At 43.4% G+C, this 18,605-nt stretch overlaps 1 protein-coding gene across 1 annotated transcript in view; it reads left to right on the top strand.

Moving 5' to 3' along the window:
* The window catches only part of LOC122932920 (glutathione S-transferase theta-1-like), a 40,601-nt gene that overhangs the window by 12,458 nt on the left and 9,538 nt on the right, over positions 1-18,605 (top strand). Inside the window, exons 2-4 of the mRNA XM_044287602.1 lie at positions 9,075-9,162; positions 9,252-9,402; positions 14,192-14,368. Coding sequence (XP_044143537.1) covers positions 9,075-9,162; positions 9,252-9,402; positions 14,192-14,368 — 416 coding nt within the window. The remainder of the gene's footprint in view (positions 1-9,074; positions 9,163-9,251; positions 9,403-14,191; positions 14,369-18,605) is intronic.

The following is an 18,605-nucleotide window of genomic DNA, read 5'->3' as shown; positions in this document are numbered from 1 at the left end:
AGCGGGTGTGTGTGAAGTTATTCTGAATGACCCTATGTGCACCTTCAATATGATCTACCCTTTTAGGGATAGATTTCAAATAGCTCTGATATAGCAGAAACCACTAAATTATGAAATTGCTAAATTGGGAATTGTATTTCAACCCAGAACAAAAAATGTGCTTTGACGGACACTAAATAACTTTCCCAGCTACAACAGGACAGCGGTAACGAGAGATTTAGCGGGATATAAATTTGAGGCCTAGTATTTAGGCGCTGGGTGACAGGTATGGGTTTAGTGACAGAATTAGACTTGGAAATACACAGTAGCGGGTGTGTGTGAAGTTATTCTGAATGACCCTATGTGCACCTTCAATATGATCTACCCTTTTAGGGATAGATTTCAAATAGCTCTGATATAGCAGAAACCACTAAATTATGAAATTGCTAAATTGGGAATTGTATTTCAACCCAGAACAAAAAATGTGCTTTGACGGACACTAAATAACTTTCCCAGCTACAACAGGACAGCGGTAACGAGAGATTTAGCAGGATATAAATTTGAGGCCTAGTATTTAGGCGCTGGGTGACAGGTATGGGTTTAGTGACAGAATTAGACTTGAAAATACACAGTAGCGGGTGTGTGTGAAGTTATTCTGAATGACCCAATGTGCACCTTGAATATTATATACCCTTTTAGGGATAGATTTCAAATAGCTCTGATATAGCAGAAACCACTAAATTATGAAATTGCTAAATTGGGAATTGTACTTCAACCCAGAACAAAAAATGTGCTTTGACGGACACTAAATAACTTTCCCAGCTACAACAGGACAGCGGTAACGAGAGATTTAGCAGGATATAAATTTGAGGCCTAGTATTTAGGCGCTGGGTGACAGGTATGGGTTTAGTGACAGAATTAGACTTGAAAATACACAGTAGCGGGTGTGTGTGAAGTTATTCTGAATGACCCAATGTGCACCTTGAATATTATATACCCTTTTAGGGATAGATTTCAAATAGCTCTGATATAGCAGAAACCACTAAATTATGAAATTGCTAAATTGGGAATTGTACTTCAACCCAGAACAAAAAATGTGCTTTGACGGACACTAAATAACTTTCCCAGCTACAACAGGACAGCGGTAACGAGAGATTTAGCGGGATATAAATTTGAGGCCTAGTATTTAGGCGCTGGGTGACCGGTATGGATTTAGTGACAGAATTAGACTGGGATATGGCCAAAAAATAACCACACTATTGCTGGTTAAATGCACTTGGTGACGGGCGCAGCTTGCCCCTGATGTAGTATATGGCCAAAAAATGAACAGACTATTGCTGGTTAAATGCACTTGGTGTCACAGCTTGACCAACCACACTACTGAGGGTTAAATGCACTTGGTGACGGGCGCAGCTTGCCCCTGATGTAGTATATGGCCAAAAAATAAACAGACTATTGCTGGTTAAATGCACTTGGTGTGACAGCTTCACCCTGATGTAGGCTTTAGCCAGAAAACAACCACACCATTGAGGGTTAAATGCACTTGGTGACAGGCGCAGCTTGCCCCTGATTTTGTATATGGCCAAAAAATGAACAGACTATTGCTGGTTAAATGCACTTGGTGTGACAGCTTCACCCTGATGTAGGCTTTAGCCAAAAAACAACCACACCATTGAGGGTTAAATGCACTTGGTGACAGGCGCAGCTTGCCCCTGATTTTGTATATGGCCAAAAAATGAACAGACTATTGCTGGTTAAATGCACTTGGTGTGACAGCTTCACCCTGATGTAGGCTTTAGCCAAAAAACAACCACACCATTGAGGGTTAAATGCACTTGGTGACAGGCGCAGCTTGCCCCTGATTTTGTATATGGCCAAAAAATGAACAGACTATTGCTGGTTAAATGCACTTGGTGTGACAGCTTCACCCTGATGTAGGCTTTAGCCAAAAAACAACCACACCATTGAGGGTTAAATGCACTTGGTGACAGGCGCAGCTTGCCCCTGATTTTGTATATGGCCAAAAAATGAACAGACTATTGCTGGTTAAATGCACTTGGTGTGACAGCTTCACCCTGATGTAGGCTTTAGCCAAAAAACAACCACACCATTGAGGGTTAAATGCACTTGGTCGCAGCTTGTGCTGGCGCACCACAAGACACAAAATGGCCGCCGATCACCCCAGAAAAATGTGACTGACAAACGGTCTGGGCAGCCTAAAAACAGTGAGCAATTGAGGATCAGCAGCTCAATGATCCACAGCTGCAGATCGATCAGTTAATCAAGTCCTTTGGAGGAGTTAATCTGCCTAATCTCGCCCTACTGTCGCAGCCGCAACCTCTCCCTACGCTAATCAGAGCAGAGTGACGGGCGGCGCTATGTGACTCCAGCTTAAATAGAGGCTGGGTCACATGGTGCTCTGGCCAATCACAGCCATGCCAATAGTAGGCATGGCTGTGATGGCCTCTTGGGGCAAGTAGTATGACGCTTGTTGATTGGCTGCTTTGCAGCCTTTCAAAAAGCGCCAAGAAAGCGTCACAAAAGCGCCAAGAAAGCGACGAACACCGAACCCGAACCCGGACTTTTACGAAAATGTCCGGGTTCGGGTCCGTGTCACGGACACCCCAAAATTCGGTACGAACCCGAACTATACAGTTCGAGTTCGCTCATCCCTAATAGGGACGAAAAATGAAAAATGCAAAAATGAAAACAAAACTCTTAGGCCCCTTTCACACGGGCGAGTTTTCCGTGCGGGTGCGATGCGTTCGGTGAACGCACTGCACCCGCACTGAATCCTGACCCATTCATTTCTATGGGACTGTGCACACGAGCGGTGATTTTCACGCATCACTTGTGCGTTGCGTGAAAATCGCAGCATGCTCCACTTTGTGCGTTTTTCACGTAACGCAGGCCCTATAGAAATGAATGGGGTTGCGTGAAAATCGCATGCATCCGCAAGCAAGTGCGGATGCGGTGCGATTTTCACGCATGGGTTCTAGGTGACAGTCTATTCACTGTATTATTTTCCCTTATAACATGGTTATAAGGGAAAATAATAGCATTCTGAATACAGAATGCTTAGTATAATAGTGCTGGAGGGGTTAAAAATAATAAAAAAGTTAACTCACCTTCTCCTCTTGTTCGCGTAGATCCCGGTCTGTTCTTTAGCTGTGGGCTGAAGGACCTGTGGTGATGTCAGATCACATGCTCCATCACCATGGTGATGGACCATGTGATTGGAGCATGTGATCTGACATCACCTCAGGTCATTCAGCCCACAGCTAAAGAACAGACCGGGATCTACGCGAACAAGAGGAGAAGGTGAGTTAACTTTTTTATTATTTTTAACCCCTCCAGCGCTATTATACTATGCATTCTGTATTCAGAATGCTATTATTTTCCCTTATAACCATGTTATAAGGGAAAATAATACAATCTTCAGAACATCAATCCCAAGCCCGAACTTCTGTGAAGAAGTTCGGGTTTGGGTACCAAATATGCGCGATTTTTCTCACGCGAGTGCAAAACGCATGACAATGTTTTGCACTTGCGCGGAAAAATCGCGCATTTTCCCACAACGCACCCGCCTCTTATCCGGGCAAAAAACATGACGCCCGTGTGAAAGAGGCCTTAGGGTACTTTCACACTTGCGTTTTTCTTTTCCGGCATAGAGTTCCGTCACAGGAGCTCTATACCGGAAAAAAACTGATCAGTTTTATCCCCATGCATTCTGAATGGAGAGTAATCCGTTCAGTTTGCATCAGGATGTCTTCAGTTCAGTCGTTTTGACTGATCAGGCAAAAGAGAAAACCGCAGCATGCTACGGTTTTCTCTCCGGCCAAAAAAACTGAATACATGCCTGAACGCCGGATCCGGCATTTTTTCCCATAGGAATGTATTAGCGCCGGATCCGGCATTCAGAATACCGGAATGCCGGATCCGTCGTTCCGGCATGCGCATGCGCAGATCGGCAAAAATGTGAAAAATGTACAAGACGGATCCGTCTGTCCGCATGACAAGCGGAGAGACGGATCCGTCCTTGCAATGCATTTGTGAGACGGATCCGCATCCGGATCCGTCTCACAAATGCTTTCAGTCAGCGGCAGATCGGCGGATCCGGCGGCCAGTTCCGACGACGGAACTGGCCGCCGGATCACACTGCCGCAAGTGTGAAAGTAGCCTAAAGGGTTAATAAAGTTAAGTGTAGAAAAACAGCAGACACAGAAATCTGCTTCTACACAGAGACTGAAAGACATGAAAAGCTGCTGCGAGTGGTATTAGAGTATATACTGTATATGCTCTGACACCTGTTACACGGGTAGTTAACTGAAAACTGGGTCAAATGGTTGCTCACATGACTCATGCCATGTTTAGTCATATCTATCTCTCCTATGGATACACTTTAAAGGACTAAAATGGACTGTACCTTATTCTTTCTTTAGGGACAGGCAAATGCATGGATATAAAAAGGTCTACAACCCAAATTTTAAATAGATATAAATTAGAAAATGGTTCCACACACTATTCTCATAAATATATATAATCGTTCAAACCAGAATACCACTTTACCTATCACTGTATGTCACTCTGTCCACTCTGGGCCGGGATTATGTCAGTCTGATGCTACTGAAAAGACAGGGAGTTGAAATGGTCATCACTCTGTCATTGAATATGGCAAGTATAGTAATGAAAATGAGCCCTAATAAGAGCTAATGGCAAGAGTTAAGGTACATTAACACGACAAAATGGATGTTAAAAACGGATAACTGTATGACCAGTTTGCATCAGTGGTTGCATTAATGCTCTATCCATCTACCCATTTATAATGTCTATTTTGCCTCTGTATTTAAAATCTGTTAAAAATAGTTAATTTTATTGCCTTTTTTAAATAAACAACCCTGCAGTGCCGCCAGTATCTATAATGCCCCCCATAGTGCCTTCAGTATATATAATGTCCCCATAGTGCCCTCAGTATATATTATGCACTCATAGTGCTGCCAAGACATACAGTGGATAATTCCCTCCACAGTTCTCCTCTCAGTAGTTCCCTCTATTTTAAATAATGCCCCCCAGTGCTCTCTGTAGATATGTCTCCCAAAACCCATCAGTAAGTATAATGATCCTCTTTTGTGCCTATAGAAATATATATATAATTTCATCACCACTTGTGCCACCATATATATGTATCATGTCCACCCCAGGGGGCATGGCCTAACCAAGGGGAGGGGGCATGGCCTAACCAAGTCGGGGACATGTTCTTTTGAGCAGCTCGCTCTAAGACAGCAGCACTGTGCTGTCTTGAGTGTGAGCTGCAGGGAGAAAGTCACCATCTCTCCCACCTCTGCAGCTGACAGAAGTTGATTTTTAACTTCATTTTTTTCAATCCCTATCGGCTGAGAAGTTAGAAGTGGCGTGGCCTAACTGGATCGGGGGCGCAGCTTAGCAGGACCTAGAAGTTCATTTTAAACCCCTTAGTAACCACTAATACACCTTTTTACTGATATAAACAAAGGGTTTTTTAGCTAAACAACTGTCTTTAATCAATCATTACATGTACCCAAAATGGTGCATTAAAAACTAAAACTTGTCCTGCAAAAAATAAGACCTTATATAAGTACATTGATGAAAAAACAAAAAAGTTATAGCTCTTGGAATGCAATTTTTTTTAAATGTGTGTGGTTACTAAAGGGTTAACTTAATTTTTTCAATCCCTGTCAGCTGAGTGGGTTGTGTGGCCTAACCATATTCGGTGCATGTCCTTTTGAACAGCTCACTCTAAGACAGCAGCACTGTGCTGTCTGAGAGTGAGCTGTAGGGAGAAAGTCACTGTCCCTCCCACCTCTGCAGTTGACAGAAGTTGATTTTTAACTTAATTTTTTTCAATCCCTGTCGGCTGAGGAGTGGGAGGGCGCGTGGCCTAACCGGATCAGAGGCGTGGCTTAGTGAGACCTTGGGGCGGGGTTTTAAGTCCATCTTTTCAGGGTGGCCTGAATAGCCACCCTACCTGCCCCCTGAACGGTGACCTCCACAGCACTCCGATCCCTTAGTAGTGTCATCCACAGCTATTAGGCCACGGCTTTACTTCAATAGCGATTATCCTGGTGACAGATTTTCTTTAAAGCTCACCTACAGCAGTGAAGAAAAATGGCTGGGTTGTTATGGAAATCTGCAGTTAAACTGTGTATGTGGAGGCTAATGGCTAATAGCTTCTATTGGCTGATAAGGGTCATGTGACCAAGCTTCCATTGGCAAATGCATTTTTTTTAAATATCTCAGGAATGGTATGTCCTAGAGAGCTGAGACTTGGTCTAAAGCCTTCTGATGTACCCGAGTGCCAAATTTTCTGATTTTAAATGCGACGGTGCGGATTCCTTTAGCGAACATGCATACATACAGTACATACACACACACACACATATATACATGCACTCAGCTTTATATATTAGATATATATACACCTCACCACAGGCATTGCTGGGAACACCTGCTCCTTACTACAGACAGCAGGACCTGATGCTCCCAGCATCATGACATCACATGATTACCCTGGGAGCGTCAGGTGCTGCTGCTTCCATTGCTGAGCATATATATATATATATATATATATGTTGTGGGCGATTAGCTCGTGGGGATCACCTTTTTCTGAACAGACAGTCCGTAAGCAGGCAGTTTCCTTGAAAATCTGGCTTGTTGCCAGGTTTATTTAGGCACAAAGGTTTGCACAGCAGAAAACAAACAAAACATAAAGTAAATCCTTGCCGTCTGGCGCTAAGCTATACAGTTGTGTCCTGACTATACGGTGTGGGGCTGCTCCCCGACATCCACAACACAAATGGTGAAGCAAACCTTTTGTTTTTCCCGCATCCAAACATAGCTCTCTCTTCAGCAACACAGGTTACAGTCCTGAGACTCAGCACATGAGAGACCTGTTGTGCTCTCTTCCTGTTTATTTAAAGTCCACCTGGAGGTGAACTCCAGTGGACCATAATCTCTGGACCGGAACCAAGCCTGCCACAGAGGCTGGAAAAACCCGGGCCGGATTCCGGTTCAGTCCCTGACAACAGAGCGCATGCGAGGTGAAACATACCTATCATCCACCACCTCACCTCGCATACCGTCACAATACATATATATATACAGACGTGGACAAAATTGTTGGTACCCTTTGGTCAATGAAAGAAAAAGTCACAATGGTCACAGAAATAACTTTAATCTGACAAAAGTAATAATAAATTAAAATTCTATAAATGTTAACCAATGAAAGTCAGACATTGTTTTTCAACCATGCTTCAACAGAATTATGTAAAAAAATAAACTCATGAAACAGGCATGGACAAAAATGATGGTACCCCTAACTTAATATTTTGTTGCGCAACCTTTTGAGGCAATCACTGCAATCAAACGCTTCCTGTAACTGTCAATGAGACATCTGCACCTCTCAGCAGGTATTTTGGCCCACTCCTCATGAGCAAACTGCTCCAGTTGTGTCCGGTTTGAAGGGTGCCTTTTCCAGACTGCATGTTTCAGCTCCTTCCAAAGATGCTCAATAGGATTGAGGTCAGGGCTCATAGAAGGCCACTTTAGAATAGTCCAATTTTTTCCTCTTAGCCATTCTTGGGTGTTTTTAGCGGTGTGTTTTGGGTCATTGTCCTGTTGCAAGACCCATGACCTGCGACTGAGACCAAGCTTTCTGACACTGGCTAGTACATTTCTCTCTAGAATTCCTTGATAGTCTTGAGATTTCATTGTACCCTGCACAGATTCAAGACACCCTGTGCCAGACGCAGCAAAGCAGCCCCAGAACATAACAGAGCCTCCTCCATGTTTCACAGTAGGGACAGTGTTCTTTTCTTGATATGCTTCATTTTTTCGTCTGTGAACATACAGCTGATGTGCCTTGGCAAAAACTTCGATTTTTGTCTCATCTGTCCACAGGACATTCTCCCAGAAGCTTTGTGGCTTGTCAACATGTAGTTTGGCATATTCCAGTCTTGCTTTTTTATGATTCGTTTTCAACAATGGTGTCCTCCTTGGTCGTCTCCCATGTAGTCCACTTTGGCTCAAACAACGACGGATGGTGCGATCTGACACTGATGTTCCTTGAGCATGAAGTTCACCTTGAATCTCTTTAGAAGTCTTTCTAGGCTCTTTTGTTACCATTCGGATTATCCGTCTCTTAGATTTGTCATCAATTTTCCTCCTGCGGCCACGTCCAGGGAGGTTGGCTACAGTCCCATGGATCTTAAACTTATGAATAATATGTGCAACTGTACTCACAGGAACATCTAGTTGCTTGGAGATGGTCTTATAGCCTTTACCTTTAACATGCTTGTCTATAATTTTCTTTCTGATCTCTTGAGACAGCTCTTTCCTTTGCTTCCTCTGGTCCATGTCGAGTGTGGTACACACCATATCACCAAACAACACAGTGATTACCTGGAGCCATATATATAGGCCCAATGGCTGATTACAAGGTTGTAGACACCTGTGATGCTAATTAGTGGACACACCTTGAATTAACATGTCCCTTTGGTCACATTATGTTCTGTGTTTTCTAGGGGTACCATCATTTTTGTCCATGCCTGTTTCATGAGTTTATTTTTTTACATAATTCTGTTGAAGCATGGTTGAAAAACAATGTCTGACTTTCATTGGTTAACATTTATAGAATTTTAATTTATTATTACTTTTGTCAGATTAAAGTTATTTCTGTGACCATTGTGACTTTTTCTTTCATTGACCAAAGGGTACCAACAATTTTGTCCACGTCTGTATATATATATATATATATATACATATCTTCTATTTTATTTTTTGCAGTCATCACAGTTTTTAGATTTAGTGGCCGTGTTATTTTCACCCACCTCATGTAGCCCTATTCTAAAGAAGTCTATGATTTCTATGATTTATAATTAGCATATGATCCCTATGCTATCTGTATCTATACAGTAAAGCAAGGTATGTACCTACTGCTGTCCTTGCTCTTCTTGTGTATCCACAGTAACTCAACACATTGGAGATTTTGAGTTCCCTGGGAACTAAGGTGTAACTTACTTGAACATGATTATATCTCATTTTTACATATATCTTTGTAGGTGATCATCTCTCTGAAGAGTTTAAAAAAATTAATCCATTTCACAAAGTTCCAGTCCTCAAAGATGGAGACTTCACACTTGTTGAGAGGTGAAAGTACACTCTTTCTATTCTACAATTTTGTTTCCTATATCTATAGTTGTTCATTTTTCAGAAACTCCTTTGTAATTTATTCCCAGTACGGCCATTCTCCGTTACCTGGTACAAAAATGTAACACCCCTGACCACTGGTATCCATCCAACCTTCAGAAACGTGCACGCGTTGATGAATATTTGGCATGGCAGCACACCAACACACGTCCTCATGGCTGTAGAGTTTTCTGGGTTAAGGTAAGTGGAACATGGATAAACTTTGGCACTATTTATTGTTCCATATGGACTGCTTTCACGAAACAGGAGGTGTGAAACAACTGTGTCATACCTCCTCTAAGGGTGTTGTCTAAGTGAACCCATGGATCTTCACATTTCCCCTGATGGTGGGGATAAACTTTCCCGAGGGGAACACCAGGTCGCTACCCCTTGAGGAGGATTGGCACATGAGGCAGCTGGTCCAGGTGAACCAGGAGATACCTGGGCAAGGTCCCAGAGGTACAGGCGTTGTCAGCTGGCTGATTCGTAACCAGGAGCAATCTCAGGCAATCTGGCAACAGGAGAGTCAAGGCAAGCAGGCAGGGATCAAACAGGTAGGAGAGTCCAGGAATACAAGTATGAGTCATGAACACAAGCAGCAGGGGCGTAGCTATAGGGGAAGCAAGGGAAGAGGCTGCTTTGGGGCCCGAATTCAGAAGGGGCCCACCCAGATTTTATCGTCAGGGCCCCCTCAACAGTATTATACAATACATTATTATACAATAAATCATATACAGTATGTACATGTAGGAAACCGATAGAGCGGCTGCCGGGCTTCACCTAGGAGAATGATCTAGACTAGCCATAGGAGTTGGGGTTGCACAGGAGCAGAGGGGTGCAAAAGAAGTTGCTGGGGGGGGGGGGCTGTTAAAAAATTGGCTGTGGGGCCCAGTCATTTCTAATTAAGCCAGTGACAAGCAGATAACAAGAACCTAAACAGAACACAAGGACCTTGACACTAAGGCTTCTGGGAAGGGAGCTGAGCCACTTATATATGTGCAAGAGGGCTATGTGCACTGGCCCTTAGGAAATGCTGCAGGAAACAAGCAGCAAGCATGCTGTGGCCAGGGCTGAAAGGAAACACTGGCAGCAGATCAACGCTGAACATGGCGCCCGGGACCTCGATGATAAGCAGGGGAACAGTGGCGCACAGCAGCCGCTGTTAAAACTGATGATACTTTTTATCAGAGAACACTTAACTGTTATCAGGCATCTAGCTATAGGGAGTGCAGAGGTAGCAGTCACACACAGGCCCTGGTGTCCTATCATAATGGGTGAGTGGGATCAGTGATGAGCGGCAGTGGCAATATTCAAATTTGTGATATTTCGCAAATATTTGGGTGAATATTCATCATATATTCGTGAATCCAAGATCTCAGTCATTATTTTCTTGATTGTGAGAATCGTCAATCGTAAAATTTGTGATAAAAATTAGCGATACGAAAATTGGTGATCAACACTACTCCTAAATTCAAAGATATTGCATCCTTCTCATTGGCCCACAAGCAAGAAGCAGTGAGGGATCATGGGTACTGATGAAAAAAAATCTAGAATATTCACGATTACGAAGATATAGCACTATATTCTAGATATTCGCGAATTCCCGAAGTGCCAATATTTACAATAAAAATTAGCGATTAGCATATTTGCGATCAACACTAGGTGGGATATATATGGAACGCTACTCGACAATAATCTGTAAAGAAAGTATTCCTCGAAATATGGCTTGGTTTGGATACAATCAGGTATAGACAATCACAGCAACACACATATAAAAAACATGGGCACATATTCCTGGGAGCAAAAAAGTATATAGTACCTTATATAATTACATCCCTGTAAAAACTCTATATTGCTTTCAGAATGTGAGGAGCAAAAAACAAAACAAGTGTTAATAAGAAATGTTACAAAGCTTTCTAGACATTATACATATATGGGATATAATTCCAGATTCTGTTTGACCCACTCTTGTCCTTCTGACATACAAATCTAATTAACTGTGAGCATATATCTGTCTAGAGGTAGCTTTTACTACCGACTATAAATTGTTGCTCCTGCATATTTTAATATTGCCTGTGTTGTTGGTTCTATGTAAATGTCTGAGCTCCTGGAGTTTTATTCTTTGGATGTGCAGTGTACAGTATCTTGCACTTATGCCATGACTTTTACAATGTCATCAAGGACATTAGCCAAACATGGGATGTACCGCCCAAAGGTAGCAGCTGAAGGCAAGCATCGAGGACTCATGGGACAATATGGAGGTGTAATGGGAGCTGAGCAGAAGGGCAAACAGGATAAAATGTAAATGATAATCACAGACATGGGAGAAGTGCAGAAAGAAACAGTCACAATTTTACTAAAGTATAGCAATATGACAATATGGCCTCTAATGGGTTACCCACAGTCTACTCCAGGGAATGCCAATGGTTGTGAACATTGCACAACTATGGTGCACAAATCACAAGTGGCAAGGTGGCACTAGAAATGGTCCATCTTCTTCCCTTGTTTGATGACATATGCATTTTCTCTGATACAGGGGTATGTTCTTGACATGGTTTCTTATAGCCCTGGCTCTACACATGGCCCTGTCATACAGATTGTGGGAAGTTGTTACCTCCATTCTACCCCTCAGGCTCTCAAACCTGGGAGGCTTGTTTTTTTTTGTTTGTTTTTTTGCTGGGCAATCTGTAATTTGTAATGGAATCATATAATAAACTGCCTTACAAAAGTGGATTTTTTTTTTGTTCATATATATATATATATATATATATATATATATGAAATGGAGAAAGGGTGGGTTGCATTTGTGGTATATATTTTTTTTATATTCATCACATTTTTGCTTTTTTTTGTTTGTTTTTGTTTCCTCAGGAAACTACAATTGTTTGATCACTTGTACTACACACTGTAATACCTCTTCTATTACAGTATATGGGTGTATGGTGAGATCTACTGACAGTTATTACATCCTGTGAGAGGTCGGATGTAATAGAGGCCAGAACATAGTAATTCTGGCTGCCATAATCTCCCTCCCTCTATCTAACTGCTCAGATGCCTAAGTCGCTATTAACCATGACATATGAGGTGTCAACAGCGAGAGCCAGGTGCTGGCTGTACAATACAGCTGGCATTGAGAATCCATGGCACAGACCCAGCTCCTGAGCTAGCGCCATCTGTGAAATGTACTATTATGGCACTGAGTGTATGGCTATAGTAAGGCTTCTTTCGCATTTGTGTCACAGCCTTCCGGCAGGCTGTTCCGGCATAGAATGGCGGGAATTGGCCGGACAAAAGCCACTGCATGCAGCTTTTTTTCTGTCTGAATCCCAGCATATTTGCTGGATAGCGGCCGGATCTCCACTGGACCCCATGGCCAGCTGGCATTCCGGTGACATCCAGCAATGCGGTATTCAGCAAACTCTGGCAGACTGTTTTCTGTCGAAACAGACTGCAGGAATGCTGTGCCGCAAATGTGAAACTAGCCTAGCAAAGTATACTGCTCTTTACACATGAAATTCAATGGGCAATGTATGTGACTGAATGCATATGATGGAAGGAAAAACAGTATAAGACCAGAGCCTAAAATACATCTACAGTGCTAAAAATTTTGTTTTATTATTCTTATGATTAGAGATGAGCAAATTTCCGCTTATGAAATTCGTTTGTTGGTTAAAGGTGAATTGTGTTATGGATTCCGTTACCACGGACCATAACGCAATTCTATGAGAGAATGCATAACGGAGTGCCTTAAAAGGCATTCTGTTATTCATTCCATCATAATAGAAGTCTATGGCCTGCATAACAGATCTGTCCCATCTCAGTTATGCAGGAGAGGAGCCCCCTGCATAACGGAAATGGGATGGATCCTTTTTCCAGCCCATAGACTTCTATTATGATGAAATAATTAATGGAATGCCTCTAAAGGCATTCGGTTATGCATTCCGTCATAGAATTGCGTTATGGTCCGTGGTAACGGATTCCATAACGCAATTTACGTTCAACCAAGAAAAAAGTGTGAACGAATTTCAAAATATGAAATTTGCTCATCTCTACTTGTGATATAAAATTAAGCATTAAGCAAATTTAACTAATTACAAGTAAATGTTAGGATTGTTTAAATTTCAAATACTCTTATAATGTTCAATTCTGTCAAAGAATGGTACTTAATATTAATATTTTTAATACGGCCTACAAAACAATTTGCATATCTGGTAGTTATGATTCAGCACATTCACTGCTTAGCTAGGCATACTGCAAATACAGATACACATCTTCTATTTCTGGAGGATAAGACACTTCATTTGCATTTCCATATAATCAGGTTAAATTTTAATCCTTACTGCAATATAAAAACTACCTCTGAGTGTCATACAGCATAACCGTGTCAGTTCAATATGGTTTGGTTGTTACCTGTGCTAGAATCATAAAAATGAAGGTCATTTATAAGGATCTGTAAGTTTTAACTTTTGCTTTTACAAAAAGGAAGAGGTTACTAAAACTGTAGGGGACTGTAGCTGGAATATGATATGTTGCAATGCTAACTTTGTTCTTCATGTGAAGTACCCAGAGTGACACACAACATACAGATATTCCTTAAAGAAGACCTGTCACCTCTCCTTAAATCTTTGGTTTGGCAACTACTTACATCCCCCTTGTAATAACAATTTTGGTGCATCCATTCTTATGACTCTGTGCTGTACCATTCCGCGACTATTCCTTTGATTAGATCCAAAAGAATTGTCAGCAGTTTGCAATGAGGGTCCAGCTGGGTGTTACCAGTTGGTAGTGGGTCCCTGCACCGTCTGACACTGGCAGCACTGATTGAATACTGTCAGACTGTACAAGGTAGATCATAATGACAGTGACTAGAGCTCAAATGTATCTTAATCTACAAGTGGAAAGCAATGATTACGCCTTTGTTTAATTACTCTTTGTGTCATTGAATAATTTTAGTGTAAAGTTTTTGTTGGTGCAATTTAATTTTATACAGTGTATGACTCCAGCTATTATGGGTCATGAAGCGGCACCAGAAACACTTGACTACGTCCTTTCGGAGTTCAAAGACATCTTGACACAGCTTGAGGAGAAATTCTTGCACGGAAGACCATTTCTGGCCGGTGATGAAATATCACTGGCAGATCTGGTGGCTATTGTGGAAATCATGCAGGTGAGAACATGGTATCCCAGATAAACACTTATTATGTCAATCAGCTATTCTTTAGGAGGTATTCTTTTTTTACAGTCAGAAGAAGATCTACTAACACAACTTCCCTTAATTGTGCAGCTAGATTAGGCACCATATGTGAAGAAGAAAACTTGATTTTTAGAGCCCCAAACTGTCCAGTAGAGTAAAAAAAAGAGCCCTTAAACTCATACAGTATATCAGGGCTGGCCAACCTGCGGCTCTCCAGCTGTTGTAAAACTTCAACTCCCAAAATGCCCTGCTGTAAGCTGATAGCTGTTGGCAGTCTGGGCATGATGGGAGTTGTATAGAGTTGAGCGAACACCTGGATGTTCGGGTTCGAGAAGTTCGGCCGAACATCCCGGAAATGTTCGGGTTCGGGATCCGAACCCGATCCGAACTTCGTCCCGAACCCGAACCCCATTGAAGTCAATGGGGACCCGAACTTTTCGGCACTAAAAAGGCTGTAAAACAGCCCAGGAAAGAGCTAGAGGGCTGCAAAAGGCAGCAACATGTAGGTAAATCCCCTGCAAACAAATGTGGATAGGGAAATGAATTAAAATAAAAATTAAATAAATAAAAATTAACCAAAATCAATTGGAGAGAGGTTCCATAGCAGAGAATCTGGCTTCCCGTCACCCACCACTGGAACAGTCCATTCTCAGATATTTAGGCCCCGGCACCCAGGCAGAGGAGAGAGGTCCCGTAACAGAGAATCTGTCTTCATGTCAGCAGAGAATTAGTCTGCATGTCATAGCAGAGAATGAGGCTTCACGTCAGCCACCACTGCAACAGTCCATTGGCATATATTTAGGCCCAGCACCCAGGCAGAGGAGGGAGGTCCCGTAACAGAGAATCTGTCTTCATGTCAGCAGAGAATTAGTCTGCATGTCATAGCAGAGAATGAGGCTTCACGTCAGCCACCACTGCAACAGTCCATTGGCATATATTTAGGCCCAGCACACACACAGGCAGAGGAGAGAGGTCCCGTAACAGAGAATCTGGCTTCATGTCAGCAGAGAATCAGTCTGCATGTCATAGCAGAGAATGAGGCTTCACGTCAGCCACCACTGCAACAGTCCATTGGCATATATTTAGGCCCAGCACACACACAGGCAGAGGAGAGAGGTCCCGTAACAGAGAATCTGGCTTCATGTCAGCAGAGAATCAGTCTGCATGTCATAGCAGAGAATGAGGCTTCACGTCAGCCACCACTGCAACAGTCCATTGGCATATATTTAGGCCCAGCACCCAGGCAGAGGAGGGAGGTCCCGTAACAGAGAATCTGTCTTCATGTCAGCAGAGAATTAGTCTGCATGTCATAGCAGAGAATGAGGCTTCACGTCAGCCACCACTGCAACAGTCCATTGGCATATATTTAGGCCCAGCACACACACAGGCAGAGGAGAGAGGTCCCGTAACAGAGAATCTGGCTTCATGTCAGCAGAGAATCAGTCTGCATGTCATAGCAGAGAATGAGGCTTCACGTCAGCCACCACTGCAACAGTCCATTGGCATATATTTAGGCCCAGCACCCAGGCAGAGGAGGGAGGTCCCGTAACAGAGAATCTGTCTTCATGTCAGCAGAGAATTAGTCTGCATGTCATAGCAGAGAATGAGGCTTCACGTCAGCCACCACTGCAACAGTCCATTGGCATATATTTAGGCCCAGCACCCAGGCAGAGGAGGGAGGTCCCGTAACAGAGAATCTGTCTTCATGTCAGCAGAGAATTAGTCTGCATGTCATAGCAGAGAATGAGGCTTCACGTCAGCCACCACTGGAACAGTCCATTCTCAGATATTTAGGCCCCGGCACCCAGGCAGAGGAGAGAGGTCCCGTAACAGAGAATCTGTCTTCATGTCAGCAGAGAATTAGTCTGCATGTCATAGCAGAGAATGAGGCTTCACGTCAGCCACCACTGCAACAGTCCATTGGCATATATTTAGGCCCAGCACCCAGGCAGAGGAGAGAGGTCCCGTAACAGACAATCTGGCTTCATGTCAGCAGAGAATCAGTCTTCATATCATAGCAGAGAATCAGGCTTCACGTCACCCACCACTGTAAGAGTCAATTTTCATAAATTTAGGCCCAGAACCCAGGCAGAGGAGAAAGGTCCCGTAACAGACAATCTGGCTTCATGTCAGCAGAGAATCAGTCTTCATATCATAGCAGAGAATCAGGCTTCACGTCACCCACCACTGTAAGAGTCAATTTTCATAAATTTAGGCCCAGAACCCAGGCAGAGGAGAAAGGTCCCGTAACAGACAATCTGGCTTCATGTCAGCAGAGAATCAGTCTTCATATCATAGCAGAGAATCAGGCTTCACGTCACCCACCACTGTAAGAGTCAATTTTCATAAATTTAGGCCCAGAACCCAGGCAGAGGAGAAAGGTCCCGTAACAGACAATCTGGCTTCATGTCAGCAGAGAATCAGTCTTCATATCATAGCAGAGAATCAGGCTTCACGTCACCCACCACTGTAAGAGTCAATTTTCATAAATTTAGGCCCAGAACCCAGGCAGAGGAGAAAGGTCCCGTAACAGACAATCTGGCTTCATGTCAGCAGAGAATCAGTCTTCATATCATAGCAGAGAATCAGGCTTCACGTCACCCACCACTGTAAGAGTCAATTTTCATAAATTTAGGCCCAGAACCCAGGCAGAGGAGAAAGGTCCCGTAACAGACAATCTGGCTTCATGTCAGCAGAGAATCAGTCTTCATATCATAGCAGAGAATCAGGCTTCACGTCACCCACCACTGTAAGAGTCAATTTTCATAAATTTAGGCCCAGAACCCAGGTAGAGGAGAAAGGTCCCGTAACAGACAATCTGGCTTCATGACAGCAGAGAATCAGTCTGCATGTCATAGCAGAGAATCAGGCTTCACGTCAGCCACCACTGCAACAGTCCATTGTCATAAATTTAGGCCCAGCACCCAGGCAGAGGAGAGAGGTCCCGTAACAGACAATCTGGCTTCATGTCAGCAGAGAATCAGTCTTCATATCATAGCAGAGAATCAGGCTTCACGTCACCCACCACTGTAAGAGTCAATTTTCATAAATTTAGGCCCAGAACCCAGGCAGAGGAGAAAGGTCCCGTAACAGACAATCTGGCTTCATGTCAGCAGAGAATCAGTCTTCATATCATAGCAGAGAATCAGGCTTCACGTCACCCACCACTGTAAGAGTCAATTTTCATAAATTTAGGCCCAGAACCCAGGCAGAGGAGAAAGGTCCCGTAACAGACAATCTGGCTTCATGTCAGCAGAGAATCAGTCTTCATATCATAGCAGAGAATCAGGCTTCACGTCACCCACCACTGTAAGAGTCAATTTTCATAAATTTAGGCCCAGAACCCAGGTAGAGGAGAAAGGTCCCGTAACAGACAATCTGGCTTCATGACAGCAGAGAATCAGTCTGCATGTCATAGCAGAGAATCAGGCTTCACGTCAGCCACCACTGCAACAGTCCATTGTCATAAATTTAGGCCCAGCACCCAGGCAGAGGAGAGAGGTCCCGTAACAGACAATCTGGCTTCATGTCAGCAGAGAATTAGTCTGCATGTCATAGCAGAGAATCAGGCTTCATGTCAGCCACCACTGCAACAGTCCATTGGCATATATTTAGGCCTAGCACACAGGCAGAGGAGAGGTTCATTCAACTTTGGGTAGCATCGCAATATAATGGTAAAATGAAAATAAAAATAGGATTGAATGAGGAAGTGCCCTGGAGTCCAATAATATATGGTTATGGGGAGGTAGTTAATGTCTAATCTGGACAAGGGACGGACAGGTCCTGTGGGATCCATGCCTGGTTCATTTTTATGAACGTCAGCTTGTCCACATTGGCTGTAGACAGGCGGCTGCGTTTGTCTGTAATGACGCCCCCTGCCGTGCTGAATACACGTTCAGACAAAACGCTGGCTGCCGGGCAGGCCAGCACCTCCAAGGCATAAAAGGCTAGCTCTGGCCACGTGGACAATTTAGAGACCCAGAAGTTGAATGGGGCCGAACCATCAGTCAGTACGTGGAGGGGTGTGCACACGTACTGTTCCACCATGTTAGTAAAATGTTGCCTCCTGCTAACACGTTGCGTATCAGGTGGTGGTGCAGTTAGCTGTGGCGTGTTGACAAAAGTTTTCCACATCTCTGCCATGCTAACCCTGCCCTCAGAGGAGCTGGCCGTGACACAGCTGCCTTGGCGACCTCTTGCTCCTCCTCTG

This window comes from Bufo gargarizans, chromosome 1, assembly GCF_014858855.1.
Source record: "Bufo gargarizans isolate SCDJY-AF-19 chromosome 1, ASM1485885v1, whole genome shotgun sequence".
Taxonomy (NCBI): domain Eukaryota; kingdom Metazoa; phylum Chordata; class Amphibia; order Anura; family Bufonidae; genus Bufo; species Bufo gargarizans.
Note: the sequence above shows the minus strand (reverse complement) of the source record. Positions and strands in the feature narration are given on the sequence as shown.